The following is a 21406-nucleotide window of genomic DNA, read 5'->3' as shown; positions in this document are numbered from 1 at the left end:
TATAAAAATGCAGTAAATGAAGCAGGCAAAAAGGAATACAAACGTCTCAAAAATGAGATCGACAGGAAGTGCAAAATGGCTAAGCAGGGATGGCTAGAGGACAAATCTAAGAATGTAGAGGCTTGTCTCACTAGGGGTAAGATAGATACTGCCTACAGGAAAATTAAAGAGACCTTTGGAGATAAGAGAACCATGTGTATGAACATCAAGAGCTCAGATGGAAACCCAGTTCTAAGCAAAGAAGGGAAATCAGAAAGGTGGAAGGAGTATATAGAGGGTCTATACAAGGGCGATGTACTTAGGACAATATTATGGAAATGGAAGAGGATGTAGATGAAGACGAAATGGGAGGTATGATACTGCGTGAAGAGTTTGACAGAGCACTGAAAGACCTGAGTCGGAACAAGGCCCCCGGAGTAGACAACATTCCATTGGAATTACTGACGGCCCTGGGAGAGCCTGTCCTGTCAAAACTCTACCATCTGGTGAGCAAGATGTATGAAACAGGCGAAATACCCTCAGACTTCAAGAAGAATTTAATAATTCCAATCCCAAAGAAAGCAGGTGTTGACAGATGTGAAAATTACCGAACAATCAGTTTAATAAGCCACAGCTTCTTTACAGACGAATGGAAAAACTAGTAGAAGCCGACCTCGGGGAAGATCAGTTTGGATTCCATAGAAACACTGGAGCACTTGAGGCAACACTGACCTTACGACTTATCTTAGAAGCAAGATTAAGGAAAGGCAACCTATGTTTCTAGCATTTGTAGACTTAGAGAAAGCTTTTGACAATGTTGACTGGAATACTCTCTTTCAAATTCTAAAGGTGGCAGGGGTAAAATACAGGGAGCGAAAGGCTATTTACAATTTGTCCTGAAACCAGATGGCAGTTATAAAGAGTTGAGGGACATGAAAGGGAAGCAGTGGTTGGGAAGGGAGTAAGACAGGGTTGTAGCCTCTCCCCAATGTTATTCAATCTGTATATTGAGCAAGCAGTAAAGGAAACAAAAGAAAAAAATTCAGAGTACGTATTAAAATCCATGGAGAAGAAATAAAAACTTTGAGGTTCACCGATGACATTGTAATTCTGTCAGAGACAGCAAAGGACTTCGAAGAGCAGTTGAATGGAATGGACAGTGTCTTGAAAGGAGGATATAAGATGAACATCAACAAAAGCAAAACGAGGATAATGGAATGTAGTCGAATTAAGTCGGGTGATGCTGAGGGAATTAGATTAGGAAATGAGACACTTAAAGTAGTAAAGGAGTTTTGCTGTTTGGGGAGCAAAATAACTGATAATGGTCGAAATAGAGAGGATATAAAATGTAGACTGGCAATGGCAAGGGAAGCGTTTCTTAAGACGAGAAATTTGTTAACATCGAGTATAGATTTAAGTGTCAGGAAGTCAATTCTGAAAGTATTTGTATGGAGTGTAGCCACGTATGGAAGTGAAACATGGACGATAAATAGTTTGGATGAGAAGAGAATAGAAGCTTTCGAAATGTGGTGCTACAGAAGAATGCTGAATATTAGATGGGTAGATGACATAACTAATGAGGAAGTATTGAGTAGGATTGGGGAGAAGAGAAGTTTGTGGCACAACTTGGCCGGAAGAAGGGATCGGTTGGTAGGACATGTTCTGAGGCATGGAGGGATCACCAATTTAGTATTGGAGGGCAGCGTGGAGGGTAAAAATCGTAGAGGGAGACCAAGAGATGAATACACTAAGCAGATTCAGAAGGATGTAGGTTGCAGTAGGTACTGGGAGATGAAGAAGCTTGCACAGGATAGAGTAGCGTGGAGAGCTGCATCAAACCAGTCTCAGGACTGAAGACCACAACAACACAAATGTTTTAGATCTGTTCTTTCTTTTTGAATAGCCTTGTACCTACTTTAAAAAAGCTACATGTTGATATCTGAGCTGTAATCAGCTTTTAAATGATTGTGACATCTAATATCCTATTTAAGGGCCAAAACATTATATTTGTATATGTGAACTATCAACACGAAAAACTCAGGTTCAAAATATATAATGTAGTTTACACCTTGAAGATTTAAGGGGTGGTCAGAATAGATTATGAGCAAACTATAAAACATTTCTCCACTTGTGAATGATGTTTTATATTTTTTCAAGTTTTCCATAAGAGCTTTTAAGTAATTTACTTATTCAATTATAGATGAACAGTTACCATTGTAATATGATTGCATTCCTAAATGTAAAAAAGGAAAATTTCTAGAATTTTCTATTTTGTAGGTTCTGCTGAAGGTACTGCATTCATTGAAAACATTATGGACCACATTGCAAAAGAACTTGGAAAAGATGCTATTGAGGTGAGGTTGAAGAACCTGCCCAAAGATGATACAAAAATTGCTGACATGGTCCCATATTGGAAGACTAAATCAGATTATTCTAATAGGGTATTGGCTATTCAAGACTTTAACAAGGTACATCAACAATTATTAATTGTTCTATCTTATAGGAAATTAATAATGTTTCATCATTAAATTTGGTTAGTGGTTAATCTGATGGTTTACTTATTGCTCTCTGTAAATCTGACCATAAAAAAGAACCTCTAATAGTGTGAAACAGTCAAGGAATACATTAATACAGAGGAGCAACTACTACACTCCTGGAAATTGAAATAAGAACACCGTAAATTCATTGTCCCAGTTAGGGGAAACTTTATTGACACATTCCTGGGGTCAGATACATCACATGATCACACTGACAGAACCACAGGCACATAGACACAGGCAACAGAACATGCACAATGTCGGCACTAGTACAGTGTATATCCACCTTTCGCAGCAATGCAGGCTGCTATTCTCCCATGGAGACGATCGTAGAGATGCTGGATGTAGTCCTGTGGAACGGCTTGGCATGCCATTTCCACCTGGCGCCTCAGTTGGACCAGCGTTCGTGCTGGACGTGCAGACCGCGTGAGACGACGCTTCATCCAGTCCCAAACAAGCTCAATGGGGGACAGATCCGGAGATCTTGCTGGCCAGGGTAGTTGACTTACACCTTCTAGAGCACGTTGGGTGGCACGGGATACATGCGGACGTGCATTGTCCTGTTGGAACAGCAAGTTCCCTTGCCGGTCTAGGAATGGTAGAACGATGGGTTCGATGACGGTTTGGATGTACCGTGCACTATTCAGTGTCCCCTCGACGATCACCAGTGGTGTACGGCCAGTGTAGGAGATCGCTCCCCACACCATGATGCTGAGTGTTGGCCCTGTGTGCCTCGGTCGTATGCAGTCCTGATTGTGGCGCTCACCTGCACGGCGCCAAACACGCATACGACCATCATTGGCACCAAGGCAGAAGCGACTCTCATCGCTGAAGACGACACGCCTCCATTCGTCCCTCCATTCACGCCTGTCGCGACACCACTGGAGGCAGGCTGCACGATGTTGGGGCGTGAGCGGAAGACGGCCTAACGGTGTGCGGGACCGTAGCCCAGCTTCATGGAGACGGTTGCGAATGGTCCTCGCCGATACCCCAGGAGCAACAGTGTCCCTAATTTGCTGGGAAGTGGCGGTGCGGTCCCCTACGGCACTGCGTAGGATCCTACGGTCTTGGCATGCATCCGTGCGTCGCTGCGGTCCGGTCCCAGGTCGACGGGCACGTGCACCTTCCGCCGACCACTGGCAACAACATCGATGTACTGTGGAGACCTCACGCCCCACGTGTTGAGCAATTCGGCGGTATGTCCACCCGGCCTCCCGCATGCCCACTATACACCCTCGCTCAAAGTCCGTCAACTGCACATACGGTTCACGTCCACGCTGTCGCGGCATGCTACCAGTGTTAAAGACTGCGATGGAGCTCCGTATGCCATGGCAAACTGGCTGACACTGACGGCGGCGGTGCACAAATGCTGCGCAGCTAGCGCCATTTGACGGCCAACACCGCAGTTCCTGGTGTGTCCGCTGTGCCGTGCGTGTGATCATTGCTTGTACAGCCCTCTCGCAGTGTCCGGAGCAAGTATTGTGGGACTGACACACCGGTGTCAATGTGTTCTTTTTTCCATTTCCAGGAGTGTATATAAAATTAATGTATCTTATACTAGCTAAATTTCTTCTACAAATTAAAGAAAAATCACAATAAACAGCAATAAGCATGTAGAACATAAAACATTTGGTGCAATGGCTAAAAAAGATTGCAGTGAAATTTTAAAAAAGAGAACTTAAGGAATTCCTGTATGGAGCAGTATGTAAACTAAGGGAAAGGCAACCACTCACCTGTTGTGGATCGATGTGTGGAGCACAGCAACACATAACAGAAACAGCATTACACTGGTTTTTGAACACTAGCTCTTTTTCCAGCTATAGTACACATATTCACACACACGACTACACAGTCATGGCCATGGCAAGACTACTTTTTGATACACAGTTATTGAAAAGCAGTTGTGTGCACTGATGGAGATGGGGAGGGGTAGGGAAGTTTGCAAGGAGGAGGTAGCAGGAAAGAGGCAGGTATTTAGACAAATGACTTTGCAGCTACACAACAAGATGAAAAAAGTGTAGAGGATACAACAAAATTTGGTGTAGGAGGATTGGGAAGAGGAACTGAGTGGGAAAATGGGAAAAGCAGAAGAGGGGGAAGACAGAGGGATTGAAACGGTGGCAGAGGAGAGAGGGTGACGAGGGGGGGGGGGGGCAGAGAGAGAGGGAAGGGTGGGGTAGGGAGAGCGAGGGGAGGGAGGGTGATGGGATGAAGTAGTGTATGATCTGGATCAAAAAAGTGTGGTATTGACAGAGGAGAGAGGAAGAATACAAGATGAGGCAGTGTGAACAGGTCAGTGGAAGTTTGACCAAGGGGGACTGCAAGAGTGCAGTATATGTTGGAGAGACAGTTCCTACCTGCGTAGTTCAGAGAAACTTAAGCTGGTATGGAGTATTGAAATGGCCTTCATAATTAAACAGATGTTGAGGTCATTTGCATTGTGGTGTGCAGCAAGTTCAGTTTTGCAGTTGCCATTCATGTGAGTAGGCAGTTCATTACTCGTTATACCCAGATAAAATGTTATACAGTAATTTCAGAATAGCTAAAATATAACATAGCTACTTTCACATGTGCCCTGCCTTTTATTTTGTAGGGAGTTCCTGAAACTGGACTGCAGTAGTAGATCCTGGGTGGTTGCAGAGGTCTTGCACCTGGACCAGCTACAAGAAAATGGTCTATTGGGTGCTGGAATGGGAGTAGGATTGGAATAGAGATGAACAAAGATATTCTGTAGGTTGGGTGGGCAGCAGTACATTACTTTGGGGGGTGTGGGTAGATTTTTAGGTAGGACATCACTCATATCAGGGCACAATGTGAGGTAGTCAAAGCCCTGGTGGAGGATGGGGTTGAGTTTTGCAAAGCCAGGGTGATACTAGGTTATGAGAGGAGTGCTGTTCAGTGGCTGGTTAACAGGTTTACTGGTGTTGGAGGAGCACATAGAGTGGGAGACCTGTTTACAGATGAGCTGGATAGGATATTGTTTGTCAGTAAATGCTCTGGTAAGGTTATTGGTAGATTTCTACAAATCCTGCTTTCCATTATAGATGTGGCATCCATGGAGGACTAGGCTTACGGAAGAGAGTACTGGACATGGAATGAGTGACAGCTGTCAAAGTGGTGGTTGGAGCACTTTATATGTACAGACATTTTTGTGGAGCTATGTGAGAGGTGGTGATTGAAATCTAGGAAGGTGGCCCAGTGAGTCAGGGAAGGCCATGTGAAGTGGATTTGAGAATAGTTGTTGAGGCCACGGAGGATAGAGCAAAAACTGTCCTTGCCATGAGTCCAGATCATGAAAATATCATCAGTAAATCTGAACTAGACGAGAGGCTTTAGGTATTGACTCAATAGGAAGAATTTCCCCAGATGGTCCATAAATAAGTTGCCGTGGGATGGTGCCATGTGAGTACTCATGGCAGTGTCACATACTTGTTTTTAAAGTTGGTCTTTGAAAGTCAACTAATGGTGGGTCAGGGTATGATTGGCTAGGTGGATTACGAAAGAGAGGATGTTGTGAAGAGTAGTTTTCCATGGCTGTGGGACGATGGGCTTGGGTGATGTTGGTGTATAAGAATGTTGCATCCACAGTGACCAACAAGGAGTCCACTGGTCGTGGGGCAGGAATTATGGAGAGGCGGTGAGCAAAGTGAGCAATTTCTTGAATGTAAGAAAGGAAATTACATACAACAGTTTGAAGGTGTTAGTCAACAAAGGCAGAGTGGGAGTATTGTATCCAGCCACAATGGGACAGCCAGTAGGGAGACCTGTGGAAATGGATTTATGGAGTATGGGTAGTAGGTAAAAGGAGGAGTGTGGGGGTGCTGGTGTGAGAAGGGAGATAGATTCAGGTGTTAAGTGTCATAAGGTTTGTATGCAGAGGTGTCAGAAACTTGACGCAGAATATCAGCCACATCTTCACTACTTTTCATGACCACTGTGGTGGAGCCTTTGTCTGCAGCAAGGGTGATCAGGCGTAGATTGTTCCTCAGGTTACAGATAGTGGAATGTTCTATAGAACTTTTGCTGGATTCACCAGGAAGGGATTTAGGTAAAGTAGATGAAGTCACGTTAGAAGTGAGGAATTCCTGAAAGATTATTGGGAGATGAACGGGTGGAAGGCAAGGAGGGTCAGGATTGGAGGAAAGCTGCAACTGTTCTATGCAAGTTTATTTATGGCTTTTAGGTTGGCTGTTGTCAGTGGGGTTTCTGGTGAAAGAACTTTTTGACTGTGTAGAATAAGTGAAGGGAAAAGGTCCTGTGAAATTAGGTTTTGGGAGAAGGTTAGAAAGTACTGACACTTTTTCAGGAGTCATAGTTTTGGCAGAAAGGTTTACAACAAAGTTATGGGATGGGTGTTTAGGAGCAGTCTGATTCATGGAGCATAGAGGAAATTTTTGGGTATATAGAAGGCACAGTAAGTCAGCAAGTCATGGTCAGGGACATACGAGGGGTTGACAGGAATTAGGATCACAGTGTTAGGCCCTTCCCTGGTTATAGGTAATCCAATGTGGGCATGGGACATGAGCAGCTGGGACAGCTTCTTCAGAAGATGTGGGAAATGTTATCTCAACTGTTGAAGGGCAAGAGTCATTATTGCAGTATGGCATGTATCTTTCCTTCTTTCCTGCTGCTGTTTATTTGGTAAGATTTGTGGTGGGTCTTAGTCCAGCACTAATGGGAAGTTGCGTCCATGGCTGATATACTGTAACACAGCAATATTTTGCCAACCCCAATGCACCACCAGATGAAAGTAGTATTACCTTTATCCTATTTTTAGTCTGGGTCCTCCCGTGCCACCCCCCGCTGTCGATCCAGCTGCAGTGAAGATCCCTGGAATTCTTCTGCAAGTTCTCTCTATTGTGCTACTAAATAAATAACCACACTTCTCTCAAACAGGGGTATATTTTGCCCAACATTTTTATTATTACTTTCCACAAGACAATTAACAATTTCTACAGTAACACCACTCTCCTGAGTACAAAGAAACATCCATACATGCATACTGTAGGACCTGAGAGAAAAACCAGAAAAACAACTACCACTCTTCAATTGTTCATTACACCTTTGTTGGTGTGTCATTTACTCCATGGCTCTCGGATTTAGGCACTTGCTGCACCACGGCACAAATGACTTCCAGACAACCAGTGGTTGTAATACCATTTTTACTGGTCCTCTTCTTGCCGGCTCCACCAGTGCTCCACATTCACTGCATACAAGAAAGGAAAACACACAGCTTTCCTTTCCCACTACATTCATCCTTATTCAATTTATTCACAGGCATGTCTTGTTAACAGCTTTCCAATGGTGTTTTGCGATGTTTACAGATATCCTGAAACACTACAAGTAATATAATTCAGGAAATTGTGGTCATAGAGTAGAGACTATCAAGCAATGCTCTATCTCTAATATTTATGGGGGTTAAAGACAAACAAGTTTTTTTTTTTTTCTAAGCCCCTGCCATACAGGCTCCACTGCACAACAGATGTGTTGTGTGGGAAAGTTATCAACCTGCTTTGCATGGCAACCTACACATGATGGAAAAAAGGCCTTCCATACCCTTGGGATACAAGCCATGCTGTGTGAGAGGCTTGCTTTAATGACCTCTTTTGCAGGGATTTCACATGTGAATGAGCAAGCCTGGGGGAAGGTTGAGATGGGTAGAGTAGTAGATGAAGAGAGGAGGGTTGGGGTTAGGAGCTGGATAGGGAGAGAGAGGACCAGGAGTAGATTGGTTGGGCAAAAAAAAAAAAAAAAAAAAATGAAGTGGAATGATCATGTGGCATTGTTGACCAGGAGGCCCCATCCAGGGAAATTCGACTGCTGGGCTCCAAGTTTTATTTCAAGTGATGCCACACTGGGTGACTTCCATGTCAGTGATGATGAATGATGATGAGGACAACACAATACCCAGTCCATAAGCAGAGAAAATCTCTAACACAGCCAGGAATCAAACTCAGGGCTGCTGAATGGTTGGCAAGCACATAACCACTGAGCTAAGCAGGTGGAGAGGTTGAGAGAGGGGAAGTAGAAGGGTAGGAGGTGATGAACAGGGAGAGAAGTGGTGGAGAAAATGGACAGAGAGAGGAGAGCGAGGAGGGTTTGGTCTGAGAGGTGGTAAGAGGAGAGGGTCAGATAGGGAGATGAGGAGAGTGATAGGCAGAGAAGGCGGCATGAGGAGATGGACCAAGAGATGTGCACACGATATGTGTGATAATATGTAGGTGGCAAATCCATGCAGAAAAGGCATATATATGTGAGTGTCTACGTCATGTCTTCCCAAACCTTAGGATCTTGGATCAATTTCAGCCAAATATGACACACAAACAGCAAACTCACGAGTATCAGCACTTTAGGGTTTATAAGCCTCAATAGAAGTTGTGAAAGAGCAGCGATATGTTTTTTCAACCCCTGCCATTTAGGCTGCTCTGCATGAAAGGCTTAGTGTGTGGCCATAGTATTGGCTGCTCTTATCGACCTGCTGTGCAGAGCTGCCTACACATTAGGGGCCCCTGATGTGTTGGCTGCCTGGCACAACAGGCATGTTGTCACTGTAGTATAGGCCTGCTTTATTGGCCAGTTTTGCAGAGGCTATATGTGTGATGCTTGAGATAGATAGAGGAGGGGGTGGACAGAGAGGGGGGTAGAAATGGATAGATGTGATGGGTTGGGGGGGGGGGCAGTGGCTGGGAAAGAGAGGGTAGAAGGAGGGATAGACCATTAAGAAGGACACAGGAGAGGGACACAGAGAGGAGTAGAAGGGGAAGATTGGCAGGTAGAGGTGAAGGAAAAGATCGATAGAAAGATGAAAGAAGGGATTAATATGGTGAGTAGGGAGGAGATGGGAACAGGAGAAGGAGGATAGGGAGAGGAGGGCTAGACATGGAGATGGACAAGAGGGAGGCATGGAAGCAGGAGCTGGACAGAAAGTGAGAGGTGAGAGGAGTAGATGGACAGGGAGTGGGAAATGACAAGATGCAGAGAGAGAGAAGGAGGAGGTGGAAATTGACAGAGAGAGATGGGGCAGGAGGAGATTTGGAGCCAGGAGGGAAAGGAGGAGATGGGTCAGAGAGAGGACTGAGGAGGAGTGAAACACAGGGCAAGGAGGATATTGGCAGAGAAACTGGGTAGAGAGAACATAGACAAGAGGAGGAGATAGGCAGAGTGGGGGAGGTGGAGATGGACCAAGAGTGGGGGAGGAGAAAACTGTAGTATATGGGTCAAACATGTGTGTGAGCATGCAGGGAAAAGACTACTATATATTTTTAAAGCTGAGCATATGTATATATGTGTAAGAACTCCTTGCAGGCCCTGGACTGAAGTGGGCCAAATCTGACACACAGTCTCCTTGCCTCAAGATGGCTAACACAGGGGGGCTTATAGGGCTCTAGTTCTAATACTCACTGAGATACAGACATGCATGTTTTTTAAGCTCCTGCTACGCTGGCTGCCCTGCACAACAGGTGTGTTGTGTAGGAATTCTGTCAACCTGCCTTGTCTACTTGCTCTGCAGGGCAGCCTTCATATCAGGGACAAGATGGTTCAAATGGCTCTGAGCACTATGGGACTTAACATCTGAGGTCATCAGTCCCCTAGAACTTAGAACTACTTAAACCTAACTAACCTAAAGACATCACACACATCCATGCCCGAGGCAGGATTCGAACCTGCGACCGTAGCAGTCGCGCGGTTCCAGACTGCGCGCCTAGAACCGCGAGACACCCACGGCCAGCTCAGGGACAAGAAACAGTCTTCCAGCCCCTGGCATGTTGGCTGCACAGTGCAACATGCATGTTGTGTTGGAATAGAATTGGCCTGCTTTATCATCCTGCTTCATGTAGAAGCCTACAGTTCATGGGGAAAAACAGATTTCTTAGGCTTTGCATATAGTGTGTTGTGGGAGTTGTATCAGGATGCTTTATTGACATCTTTTGCAGGTGTTATACATGTAGAAGGGTGTGCCTGGAGGGGGGGGGGGAGGAGATGTATAGAGGAGGAGATGGAAAGAGAGAGGGGGTGGGAGGGGATTGATATGGAGAGAGGTGACAGTGAGAAACAGATTGAATAATTAAGGATAGTGTTCTACGAGTAGGGATGCAGAACGTCAGAAGCTTGAATGTTGTAGCAAAGATAGAAAATATGAAATGCATAGGCTCAATCTAGATCTAGTAGAGGTCAGTGAAGTGAAATCGAAAGAAGACAAGGATTTCTGGTCGGACAAGTATAGGGTAATATCAACAGCAGCAGAAAATGGTATAACATAAGTAGGACTCATTATGAATAGGAAGGTAGGGCAGAGAGTGTGTTACTGTGAGCAGTTCTGTGATAGAATTATTCTTATCGGAATTGACAGCAAATGAACACCGGCAACATGGCAATGTCGCAAGCTGAAGATGAAGAGAGAGAGAAAGTATATGAGGATATTGAAAGGGTAACACAATACACAAAGGGAGATGAAAATCTAATAGTGCTGGGGGCCTGGAAAGCAGTTGTAGAGGAAGGAGTAGAAGAAAAGATTACAGGGAAATATGGGCTTGGGACAAGGAATCAGAGAGCAAAAAGCCTAATTGAGTACTGTTATAAATTTCAGCTAGTAGTTGCAAATACTCTGTTCAAGAATCACAAGAGGCGGAGGCATATTTGAAAAAGGCCGGGTGATATGGGACGATTTCAGTTAGATTACATCATGGTCAGACAGAGATTCTAAAATCAGCTTCTGGATTGTAAGGCATACCCAGAAGCTTATGTAGACTCAGATCACAATGTAGTAGTGATGAAGAGTGGGCTAAAGCTTAAGAAATTAGTCAGGAAGAATCAACATGCAAAGAAGTGGGATATGGAAGTACTAAGGAATGATGAGATATACTTGAAGATCTCTAAAGCTGTAAATACAGCAATAAAGAATAGTGCAGTACGAAGTACAGTTGAAGAGGAATGGACATCTCTAAAAAGGGCATTCACAGAAGGTGGAAAGAAACACATAGGTACAAAGAAGGTAACTGCAAAGAAACCGTGGGTAACACTAGAAATACACTCCTGGAAATGGAAAAAAGAACACATTGACACCAGTGTGTCAGACCCACCATACTTGCTCCGGACACTGCGAGAGGGCTGTACAAGCAATGATCACACGCACGGCACAGCGGACACACCAGGAACCGCGGTGTTGGCCGTCGAATGGCGCTAGCTGTGCAGCATTTGTGCACCGCCGCCGTCAGTGTGAGCCAGTTTGCCGTGGCATACGGAGCTCCATCGCAGTCTTTAACACTGGCAGCATGCCGCGACAGCGTGGACGTGAACCGTATGTGCAGTTGACGGACTTTGAGCGAGGGCGTATAGTGGGCATGCGGGAGGCCGGGTGGACGTATCGCCGAATTGCTCAACACGTGGGGCGTGAGGTCTCCACAGTACATCGATGTTGTCGCCAGTGGTCGGTGGAAGGTGCACATGCCCGTCAACCTGGGACCGGACCGCAGCGACGCACGGATGCACGCCAAGACCATAGGATCCTACGCAGTGCCGTAGGGGACCGCACCGCCACTTCCCAGCAAATTAGGGACACTGTTGCTCCTGGGGTATCGGCGAGGACCATTCACAACCGTCTCCATGAAGCTGGGCTACGGTTCCGCACACCGTTAGGCCGTCTTCCGCTCACGCCCCAACATCGTGCAGCCCGCCTCCAGTGGTGTCGCGACAGGTGTGAATGGAGGGACGAATGGAGACATGTCGTCTTCAGCGATGAGAGTCGCTTCTGCCTTGGTGCCAATGATGGTCGTATGCGTGTTTGGCGCCGTGCAGGTGAGCGCCACAATCAGGACTGCATACGACCGAGGCACACAGGGCCAACACCCGGCATCATGGTGTGGGGAGCGATCTCCTACACTGGCCGTACACCACTGGTGATCGTCGAGGGGACACTGAATAGTGCACGGTACATCCAAACCGTCATCGAACCCATCGTTCTACCATTCCTAGACCGGCAAGGGAACTTGCTGTTCCAACAGGACAATGCACGTCCGCATGTATCCCGTGCCACCCAACATGCTCTAGAAGGTGTAAGTCAACTACCCTGGCCAGCAAGATCTCCAGATCTGTCCCCCATTGAGCATGTTTGGGACTGGATGAAGCGTTGTCTCACGCGGTCTGCACGTCCAGCACGAACGCTGGTCCAACTGAGGCGCCAGGTGGAAATGGCATGGCAAGCCGTTCCACAGGACTACATCCAGCATCTCTACGATCGTCTCCATGGGAGAATAGCAGCCTGCATTGCTGCGAAAGGTGGATATACACTGTACTAGTGCCGACATTGTGCATGCTCTGTTGCCTGTGTCTATGTGCCTGTGGTTCTGTCAGTGTGATCATGTGATGTATCTGACCCCAGGAATGTGTCAATAAAGTTTCCCCTTCCTGGGACAATGAATTCACGGTGTTCTTATTTTAATTTCCAGGAGTGTATTTCAGCTGATCACTGAAAGAAGGAAATACAAAGATGTTCAGGGAAATTCAGAAATATGGAAACAAACGTTGCTGAGGAATGAAATAAATAGGAAACGCAAGAAAGCTAAGATGAAATGGCTGCATGAAAAATATGAAGAAATTGAAAAGGAAATGACAGTCGGAAAGGCTGACTCAGCATATACAAAAGTCAAATTAACCTTTTGTCCAACTGAAAGCAAGGGTGGTAGCATTAAGAGTGAACTGGCATTCCTTTGTTAAATGCAGAGGAGAAAGGTGAAAAGAGTACATTAAAGGACTCTACAAGGGAGAAGATTTGTCTGATGCGATAGAAGAAGAAACAGATGTCAATTTAGAAGAGATAGGGGATCCACTATTAGAATCAGAATTTAAGAGAACTTTGGAGGACTTAAGATCAAATAAGGCAAAAGGGATCGACAACATTCCATCATAATTTCTAAGATCATTGGGGGAAGTGGCAGCAAAATGACTATTCACGTTGGTTTGTAGAAGGTATGAGTCTGACAATATACTGTCTGACTTTATGAAAAATATCACCCACACATTTCTGAAGTTGCCAAGAGCTGAGAAGTGTGAGAATTATTGCACAATCAGCTTAACAGCTCATGTATCCAAGTTGCTGACAAGATTAACATAAATAAGAATGGAAAGTAAAATTGAAGATGTGTTGGATGACGATCAGTTTGGCTTTAGGAAGTGTAAAGGCACCAGTGAGGAAATTCTGATGTTGCGATTGATAATGGAAGCAATACTAAAGAAAAATTAAGACATGCTCATAGTATTTGTCACCCTAGAAAAAGCATTTTACAATGTAAAATGGTGCAAGATTTTCAAAATACTGAGAAAAATAGGGGTAGCTATAGGGAGAGATGGGTAATGAACAATATGCACAATAACCAAGAGGGAATAATAAGATTGGATGACCAAGAACGAAATGCTTGGATTAAAAAGGATGTAAGACAGGGATGTAGTCTTTGTCACCTACTCTTCAATCTGTACATCAAAGAAGCAATGAGGGAAATAAAAGAAAGACTCAGCAGGGGAACTAAAATTCAAGGTGAAAGGGTATCAATGATATTGTTTGTTAATGACATTGCTATCTTAAATGAAAGTGAAGAAGAAATACATGATCTGCTGAATGGAATGGACAGTCTAATGAGTACATAATATGGATTTGAGAGTAAATCAAAGAAAGATGGAAGTAATGAGAAGTAGAAGAAATGAAAACAGTGAGAAACTTAACATCAGGATTGAAGGTCATGAAGTAGATGAAGTTAAGTAATCCTGCTGCCTAGGCACAAAATAACCATCACAGATGGAGTACAGAGGGCATCAAAAGTAGACTAGCATGGACAAAAAGGGAATTCATGGCCAAGAGAAGTGTACTAGTATCAAACATAGGCCTTAATTTGAGGAAGAAATTTCTGAGAATATATGTTTGGAATACAACATTATATGATAGGGAAACATGGACTGTGGAAAAACTGGAACAGGAGAGAATCAAAGCACATGAGAGGTGATGCTACAGATGAATGTAGAAAATTAGGTGTACTGATAAGGTAACGAAAGAGGAGAGTCTGCAGAGAATTGGTGAGGAAAGGAACATGTGGAAAACACTGTCAAGGAGAATTGATAGGATGATAGGACATCTGTTAAAACATCAGGGACTGACTTCCATGGTACCAGAGGGAGCTATAAAGGGCAAAAACTGTAGAGAAAGACAGAGATTGGAATACATCCAGCAGATAATTGAGGATTTAAGTTGTAAATGCTACTCTGAGACGAAGTGGTTGGCACAGGAGAGAAATTCATAGCAGGTCACATCAAACCAGTCAGAAGTCTGATGACTCAAAAAAAGCTAGAATTTCTCCCATCCTTTGTCATGTGGATCACACACTCATGGTCACTATCACAATATTTTACAACAGTCTCAGCTGACTGTACAGTATTCAGTTAGTCACACTAAATGGCCATTTTTGTGGCTTTTCTGTCTCTGCTTAATGAACTGATAAAAGGATTTACTATAAGAAGGGATCACAGTTCTAAAAGGTTAAGTGGGAAACAATGAAAGAAGAACAGTACTTAAACAATACGTGAATATAAAGTGGAAGGAGATCAAAAAGCAAAAGTCCACAATACAAACTGGTAAAAGTTGGGTAGCAAGTAAAAAGTAGGAAAACAATTTACTGTATGGTGAGGGTATATGGATTGTAAAACATTAGTGCATTCTGGAAGGTGTGCCTCCATCTGAAAAGTTATGAAATAATTGTAGATATAACGTTTTGCCAAACCACCTGAAAAGCTAAGTAATCACAAAGACACATGCTGCTTTTTAACAGAGTATACTCTGTAATTGGGTATGATACAATGCTAATCTATGCTGATTCCAGTGTACATTCACTGTAATATTTCAATAAGCACCCACATGCACACAATGTATTGTTGTAAAAATCTAACAAATATTGCTATTGATCTCATATACAACTGATGTCTATGACAAAAAACTGACACAAAGTGTGAATGTTGTTTTCCTCTGCTTTTAACACTTCCTCATTGCTTCCACCTTAACTGATGGTATTTTGCCTTCTTATTTTTTGCAAAAGTTTATTGTGTTCTTTCTTTTTGTTGCATCTTGTTTCAGCCTCCTTCTTGACATTATAAGAATAAAGGCACTGTGTTGAAGAAATAAAGATTTTTTACTATTTTGTTTGTGTGATCACGTATTATTAACAGTATATTTCCAATTAGATATTTAATCTACACTACTGGCCATTAAAACTGCCACACCACAAAGATTATGTGCCACAGATGCAAAATTTAACCGACAGGAAGAAGATGCTGTGATATGCAAATGATTAGCTTCTCAGAGCATTCACACAAGATTGGCACCGGTGGCAACACCTACAACGTGCTCACATGAGGAAAGTTTCCAACCGATTTCTCATACACAAACAGCAGTTGACTGGCATTGCTTGGTGAAACATTGTTGTGATGCCTTGTGTAAGGAGGAGAAATGTGTACCATCACATTTCCGAGTTTGATAAAGGGTAGATTGTAGCGTATTGCGATTGCGGTTTGTCATATCGCGACATTGCTGCTCGCATTGGTCGAGATCCAATGACTATATGCAGAATATGGAATTGGTGGGTTCAGAAAGGTAATACAGAACGCCGTGCTGGATTCCAGTGGCCTTGTATCACTAGCAGTTGAGATGACAGCATCTTATCCACATGGCTGTAACGGATCGTGCAGCCATGTCTTGATCCCTGAGTCAACAGATGGGGACGTTTGCAAGACAACAACCATATGCACAAACAGTTCGATGATGTTTGCAGCAGCATGGACTATCAGCTCAGAGACTATGGCTGCATTTACTCTTGACGCTGCATCACACACACGAGCACCTGCGATGGTGTACTCAACAATGAACCTGGGTGCACGAATGGCAAAACGTCATTTTTTCTGATTAATCCAGGTTCTGTTTACAACATCATGATGGTCGCATCTGTGTTTGGTGACATCGTGGTGAAGGCACATTGAAAGCATGTATTCGTCATCGCCATACTGGCGTATCACCCAGTGTGATGGTATGGGGGCCATTGGTTACACGTCTCAGTCACCTCTTGTTTGCATTGACAGCACTTTGAACAGTGGTCATTACATTTCAGATGTGTTATGACCCGTGACTCTACCCTTCATTTGCTCCCTGCAAAACCATAAATTTCAGCAGGATATTGCAAGACCGCATGTTGCAGGCCCTGTACGAGCCTTTCTGGATACAGAAAATGTTCGGCTCATGCCCTGGCCAGAATATTCTCCAGATCTCTGACCAATTGAAAACGTCTGGTCAATGGTGGCCGAGCAACTGGCTTGTCACAATACGCCAGTCACTACTCTTGATGAACTGTGGTATTGTGTGGAAGCTGCATGGGCAGCTGTACCTGTACACGCCATCCAAGCTCTGTTCGACTCAATACCCATGCGTATCAAGGCCATTATTACGGCCAGAGGTGGTTGTTCTGGGTACTGATTTCTCAGGATCTATGCACCCAAATTGTGTGAAAATGTAATCACATGTCAGGTCTAGTATAATATATTTGTCCAATGAATACCTGTTTATCATCTGCATTTCTTATTAGTGTAGCAATTTTAATGGCCAGTAGTATATATTTTTAATGAAATGTAAATTTGGTACATGTTTACAACTATAATGAGGAACATATGCTTTAATTAATGGCACAGTGTACTGCATTTGTGTTTCAATTGCAGAATAACCGCTGGAGAAAAAGAGGGATTTCAGTTGTCCCTATGAGATATGGATTTCAGTATTTTGGTAATTTTAATGCAATAGTGTCAGTTTATCATCACGATGGAACAATCTCAGTCTCACATGGAGGAATTGAATGTGGACAGGGAATAAATACTAAGGTAATCAGTCTAGACTATTTTTGTTCTGTGAGACAGAATTAAACTTATCACCACTCCAAAGCCAATGATTGAAGACCTGTAGCTATATAACTACTTCTAAGATTTGATCACTGGTGGCAAAATGTACCCTATTAACAGTTCATACATAGAATCCTTATGGAGCCTTGCAGCTTCTGCAGATAATCTCCAAAAAATGGAAAACAGGATACTAGTCAAAGTCAGCAGGTTAAAAATCACACCAAAACAAAACAGTTCAAATTTACATAGAAACAAATGAAACTTATTGGCCTCAATGGTACCTCTCCAAGTCCATTACATTCTTTAAACACAAGCTTGCAGCCAACTAATGGCTTTGGCACTCTGTAGGAGGCTCAATTCTACCAAACATGTGCAACATCATCAGACTACAAACTGGGAAACTGCCTGAGCAGAACTCCACACCCCTACACAGGAATGCATTTTCAAATTCTTGTAGGCTCTCTGTATTTAAAAAGGTTGTTGATCAAGAAGGATTACAAACTCCTGATTTCCAAAATGCTAGAAACTTTAAAATAAATCCTACATCCCAGAGGGCAACATTTTGCCTCAAACACATATGAATGTTGCTAGCTGACTTCTTCATTTCACGGTGCCCTCGCAGCTCCACAAAAATGTTTAATGTTCCAGATAGTCAGTCCCAAGGACTTAATCCAAGTGTTTTCACTGACCATTTCTTGTTCTGCCTAATAGCATTCCCTCTGCAAAGCATGATGTAGAAGCTTTGTTAAACTAGTTCTTCACAAGTTTATTTTCTACAAGTGCTTGAAAACATCTGCCTTCAGGCAAAAAGTTCCTAATTCTGTAGGCAGCATAAGAGAGTTTGACCTCAAACTTCTTAAGCAAATTAGTATTCAGGCTGGACAAAGCCCACTTCTACCAAATACCATGAACCAGTTGTGGCACTCAATAGCCAAGAGGATGAGCCCATGTGCATGACCAGGAATTATATGTTACTAACTAATCTCTGTTTTGTAGAATCCACATATTAAAAATAAGTGTTTGATGAGAAACAGATGTATTTGATACATGGCTGATAGTTATCCATTTACAAATAGTCTTACATTAGGTCATACAGGAGAAGCTGTCTGGGACATTATAGTATATTATATGATGTCTATAGAAGCTCCACTTTTTATACAAAGAAAGAAGTTTTACTGATGTTAGTAATGGTTAGTGATCTCCTAGTTGTGCTATGTGCCACACAGAGACAGCAAATTAACACAATGTGGTGGGTTCAGAACAGCACACAAATTTCAGACTTTTGCTGTATGTAATTCCTACTCTCATATCAATAATCTAACTACACTGTCACACATGCAGAAGTGTTGATGAGATACTGTATGAATAAGTATTACTCTCTCACAAAACGAACTTGATATAATGTGAATAAATATTATACTCTCACAAAATATAGTTCTGTATAAGAATTGTTTGTTATACTCTTTCAAAATTGACAGCAGGCAACCAAAAATTGAACAGCTGCTCTGTGATTCCTTTACTTTAGAGACACAAGGAAAATACTGGCTTATGAAAGTGGAAATGGCTATTACTCAAACTTACTTTTAGTTTGTAATCAGTACTGTACAGAGTAGAACACTGAGTAGTATATGAGGTGTGATCAAACAGTAACCAGAGTTTTTTTTTAACTATCAAGCTTTATACAAATTATTTCAATTTGTTTTATCTTGTTGGCACACATGTTTCTGATGTATGTTAACCTTTTTATCTGTTTTGAATATTTATTTTGTTGTGGACAGTCAAAAAGGTCATATGAGCTTCTGAGTATTCCACAAATTTTTACTTTCATAAAAGATGGATGAAAGAATTTGTATTAGATTTTGCTTGAAAAATGGAATAAATGGCAGCACTTCATTCAAAGTGTTGACTTTGGCTTTTGTTAGATCTACAACTATGAATACAAGAAGACTTTATGAGTGGTATAAACGTTTCAGAGAAGGTCAAGAAAATGTTGAAGATGTCAACCCCCCTGGACACCCTAGCACATCATTTGCAGGTGACAAGTGGAAGAAGTAAAGAAAATTGTTCTGGAAAATCACTGAATCACCATAAGAGAAGTTGCTGATGATATTGGCATATCCTTTGGTTCATGTCATGGAATTTGTTTGGTTGTTTTGGACTTGAAATGTGTAGCAGCAAAGTTTGTTCTGAAATTGTTGAATTTCGATCAGAAATGACATTGCATAGACATTGCTCTGGAATTTATGAATTACGTCGACAATGATCCAGAACTTCTAAAGAATGTTATAACAGGTGATAAAATATGGGTACATGAATATATGGCAAAATCAAGTCCAGTTGTCCAAACATGGTCCAGTCGTCCCAATGGAAACTGCCTGAAGATCCAAGAGAACAAAGACTGAAAAGAATTCAGCAATTCTGATCACATGTGAAGGTTGTGCTCTTTGTTTTCTTCGATTACAATGGGTTATTGCAACACAAGTTCCTGCCTGATGGCCACATAGTCAAAAAGGAATACTACCTGGAAGTAATGTGTGATCTGTGCGAAGCAATCCAAAAAAAACTACCCGAATTGTAACAAAATCACTCATTGAAACTGCTCCCAATCATACCTTAATGCCTGTCCATGATTTTTTGGCAGGAAACAAAACTATTGTGTTGCTTCAGCCAACATATTTGCTGAATGTGATCGCTTGCAACTTCTTTCTATTCCTGAGACAGAAGAGAACTATGAAAGGATGTCATTTTACCACTATTGATGAGATAAAAACAGCATCACTGAAATAGCTAAACAGTTTAATGAAAAATGAGTTCCAGAAGTGCTTCCAAGATTGGAAAAATTCCTGTCTCAAGTGTATTATATCAAGGGGGTTACTCTGAAAGGGAGAAAGTTGATGTTGATGAATAAATAAGGATTCTTTAAGAAAAACAATAATTCCCATTAGTTTTTGATCACACCTCATAGAACAGAAGTCCAATAGATTTCAATTACTTATGAATAATAAAAATAAGTATATAATTTTACTAAATATATCAGCTTCTATGGGATTGTAACAATATTATGAAAACTAAAGTTTCTACTCACCATATAGCAGAGATGATGAGTTGCAAACAGGCAAAGCAAATAGACTGTAAGAAAGTGAGATTTTGGTCAACTAGGTCTTCATTGGAAATAGATAACATACACACACACACACTCATGCAAATGCAACTCATACACACATGACCACTGTTTCTGGCTACTGAAGCCAGCAACTGTGTGTCTAGCTTCAATAGCCAGAGACAGTGGTCATGTGTCTATGAGTTGCATTTGCATGAGAGTGTGTGTGTATGTTGTCTATTTCTGACGAAGGCATAGTTGGCCAAAAGCTCACTTTCTGAAAGTATTTTTATTGTGCCTGTCTGCAACTCAGCATCTCTGCTATGTGGTGACCAGCAACTATTCTTTTCACAATAATGTTAGGTTCCATTCTGGATTTTCCATTGTAGTATTCTCTCTCTGGTGGCAAAAAAATTTTGATAGCTTCTCTTAAAAATTGGAAAAGTCAATCTGAAGGTGACACAATAGTCAATGTGTGAAAGATCAATTAATGAATACATTATCTAATGATCTTAGATTATTTTACAACACAACATACAATGTAGATATAGATGACACAGTGGAGAACTAGTACAAATGAAACATTATCTTTTCTGGAAGATTTGCTATTAACATCAAGTAGCAGCAGATCATCTCTTTCCATGTTTTAATACATAATACATTTCTTTTTTTAGGTTGCTCAGGTTTGTGCCTATGCACTTGGAGTGCCACTAGAGTTTGTGAGTGTAAAGCCAAGTAATGTTCTGACAGCCCCTAACAATGTAGTCACAGGTGGAAGCATTGCAAGTGAAGCATGTGCATTTGTAAGTGAACACAGCTATGAAATGCTTGAGCAATCTGATCTTTTTTTTTTTTTCATCTACTAAATCAA

At 42.4% G+C, this 21406-nt stretch overlaps 1 protein-coding gene across 2 annotated transcripts in view; it reads left to right on the top strand.

Annotated features, from left to right (window-relative positions):
• The window catches only part of LOC124711115 (indole-3-acetaldehyde oxidase-like), a 253340-nt gene that overhangs the window by 216912 nt on the left and 15022 nt on the right, over positions 1–21406 (top strand). For both annotated transcript variants that reach the window (XM_047240979.1, XM_047240978.1), the window contains 3 exons: positions 2257–2447; positions 17259–17417; positions 21210–21338. In XM_047240979.1, coding sequence (XP_047096935.1) covers positions 2257–2447; positions 17259–17417; positions 21210–21338 — 479 coding nt within the window. The remainder of the gene's footprint in view (positions 1–2256; positions 2448–17258; positions 17418–21209; positions 21339–21406) is intronic.

Source organism: Schistocerca piceifrons, chromosome 8, assembly GCF_021461385.2.
Source record: "Schistocerca piceifrons isolate TAMUIC-IGC-003096 chromosome 8, iqSchPice1.1, whole genome shotgun sequence".
Lineage (NCBI taxonomy): Eukaryota > Metazoa > Arthropoda > Insecta > Orthoptera > Acrididae > Schistocerca > Schistocerca piceifrons.
Note: the sequence above shows the minus strand (reverse complement) of the source record. Positions and strands in the feature narration are given on the sequence as shown.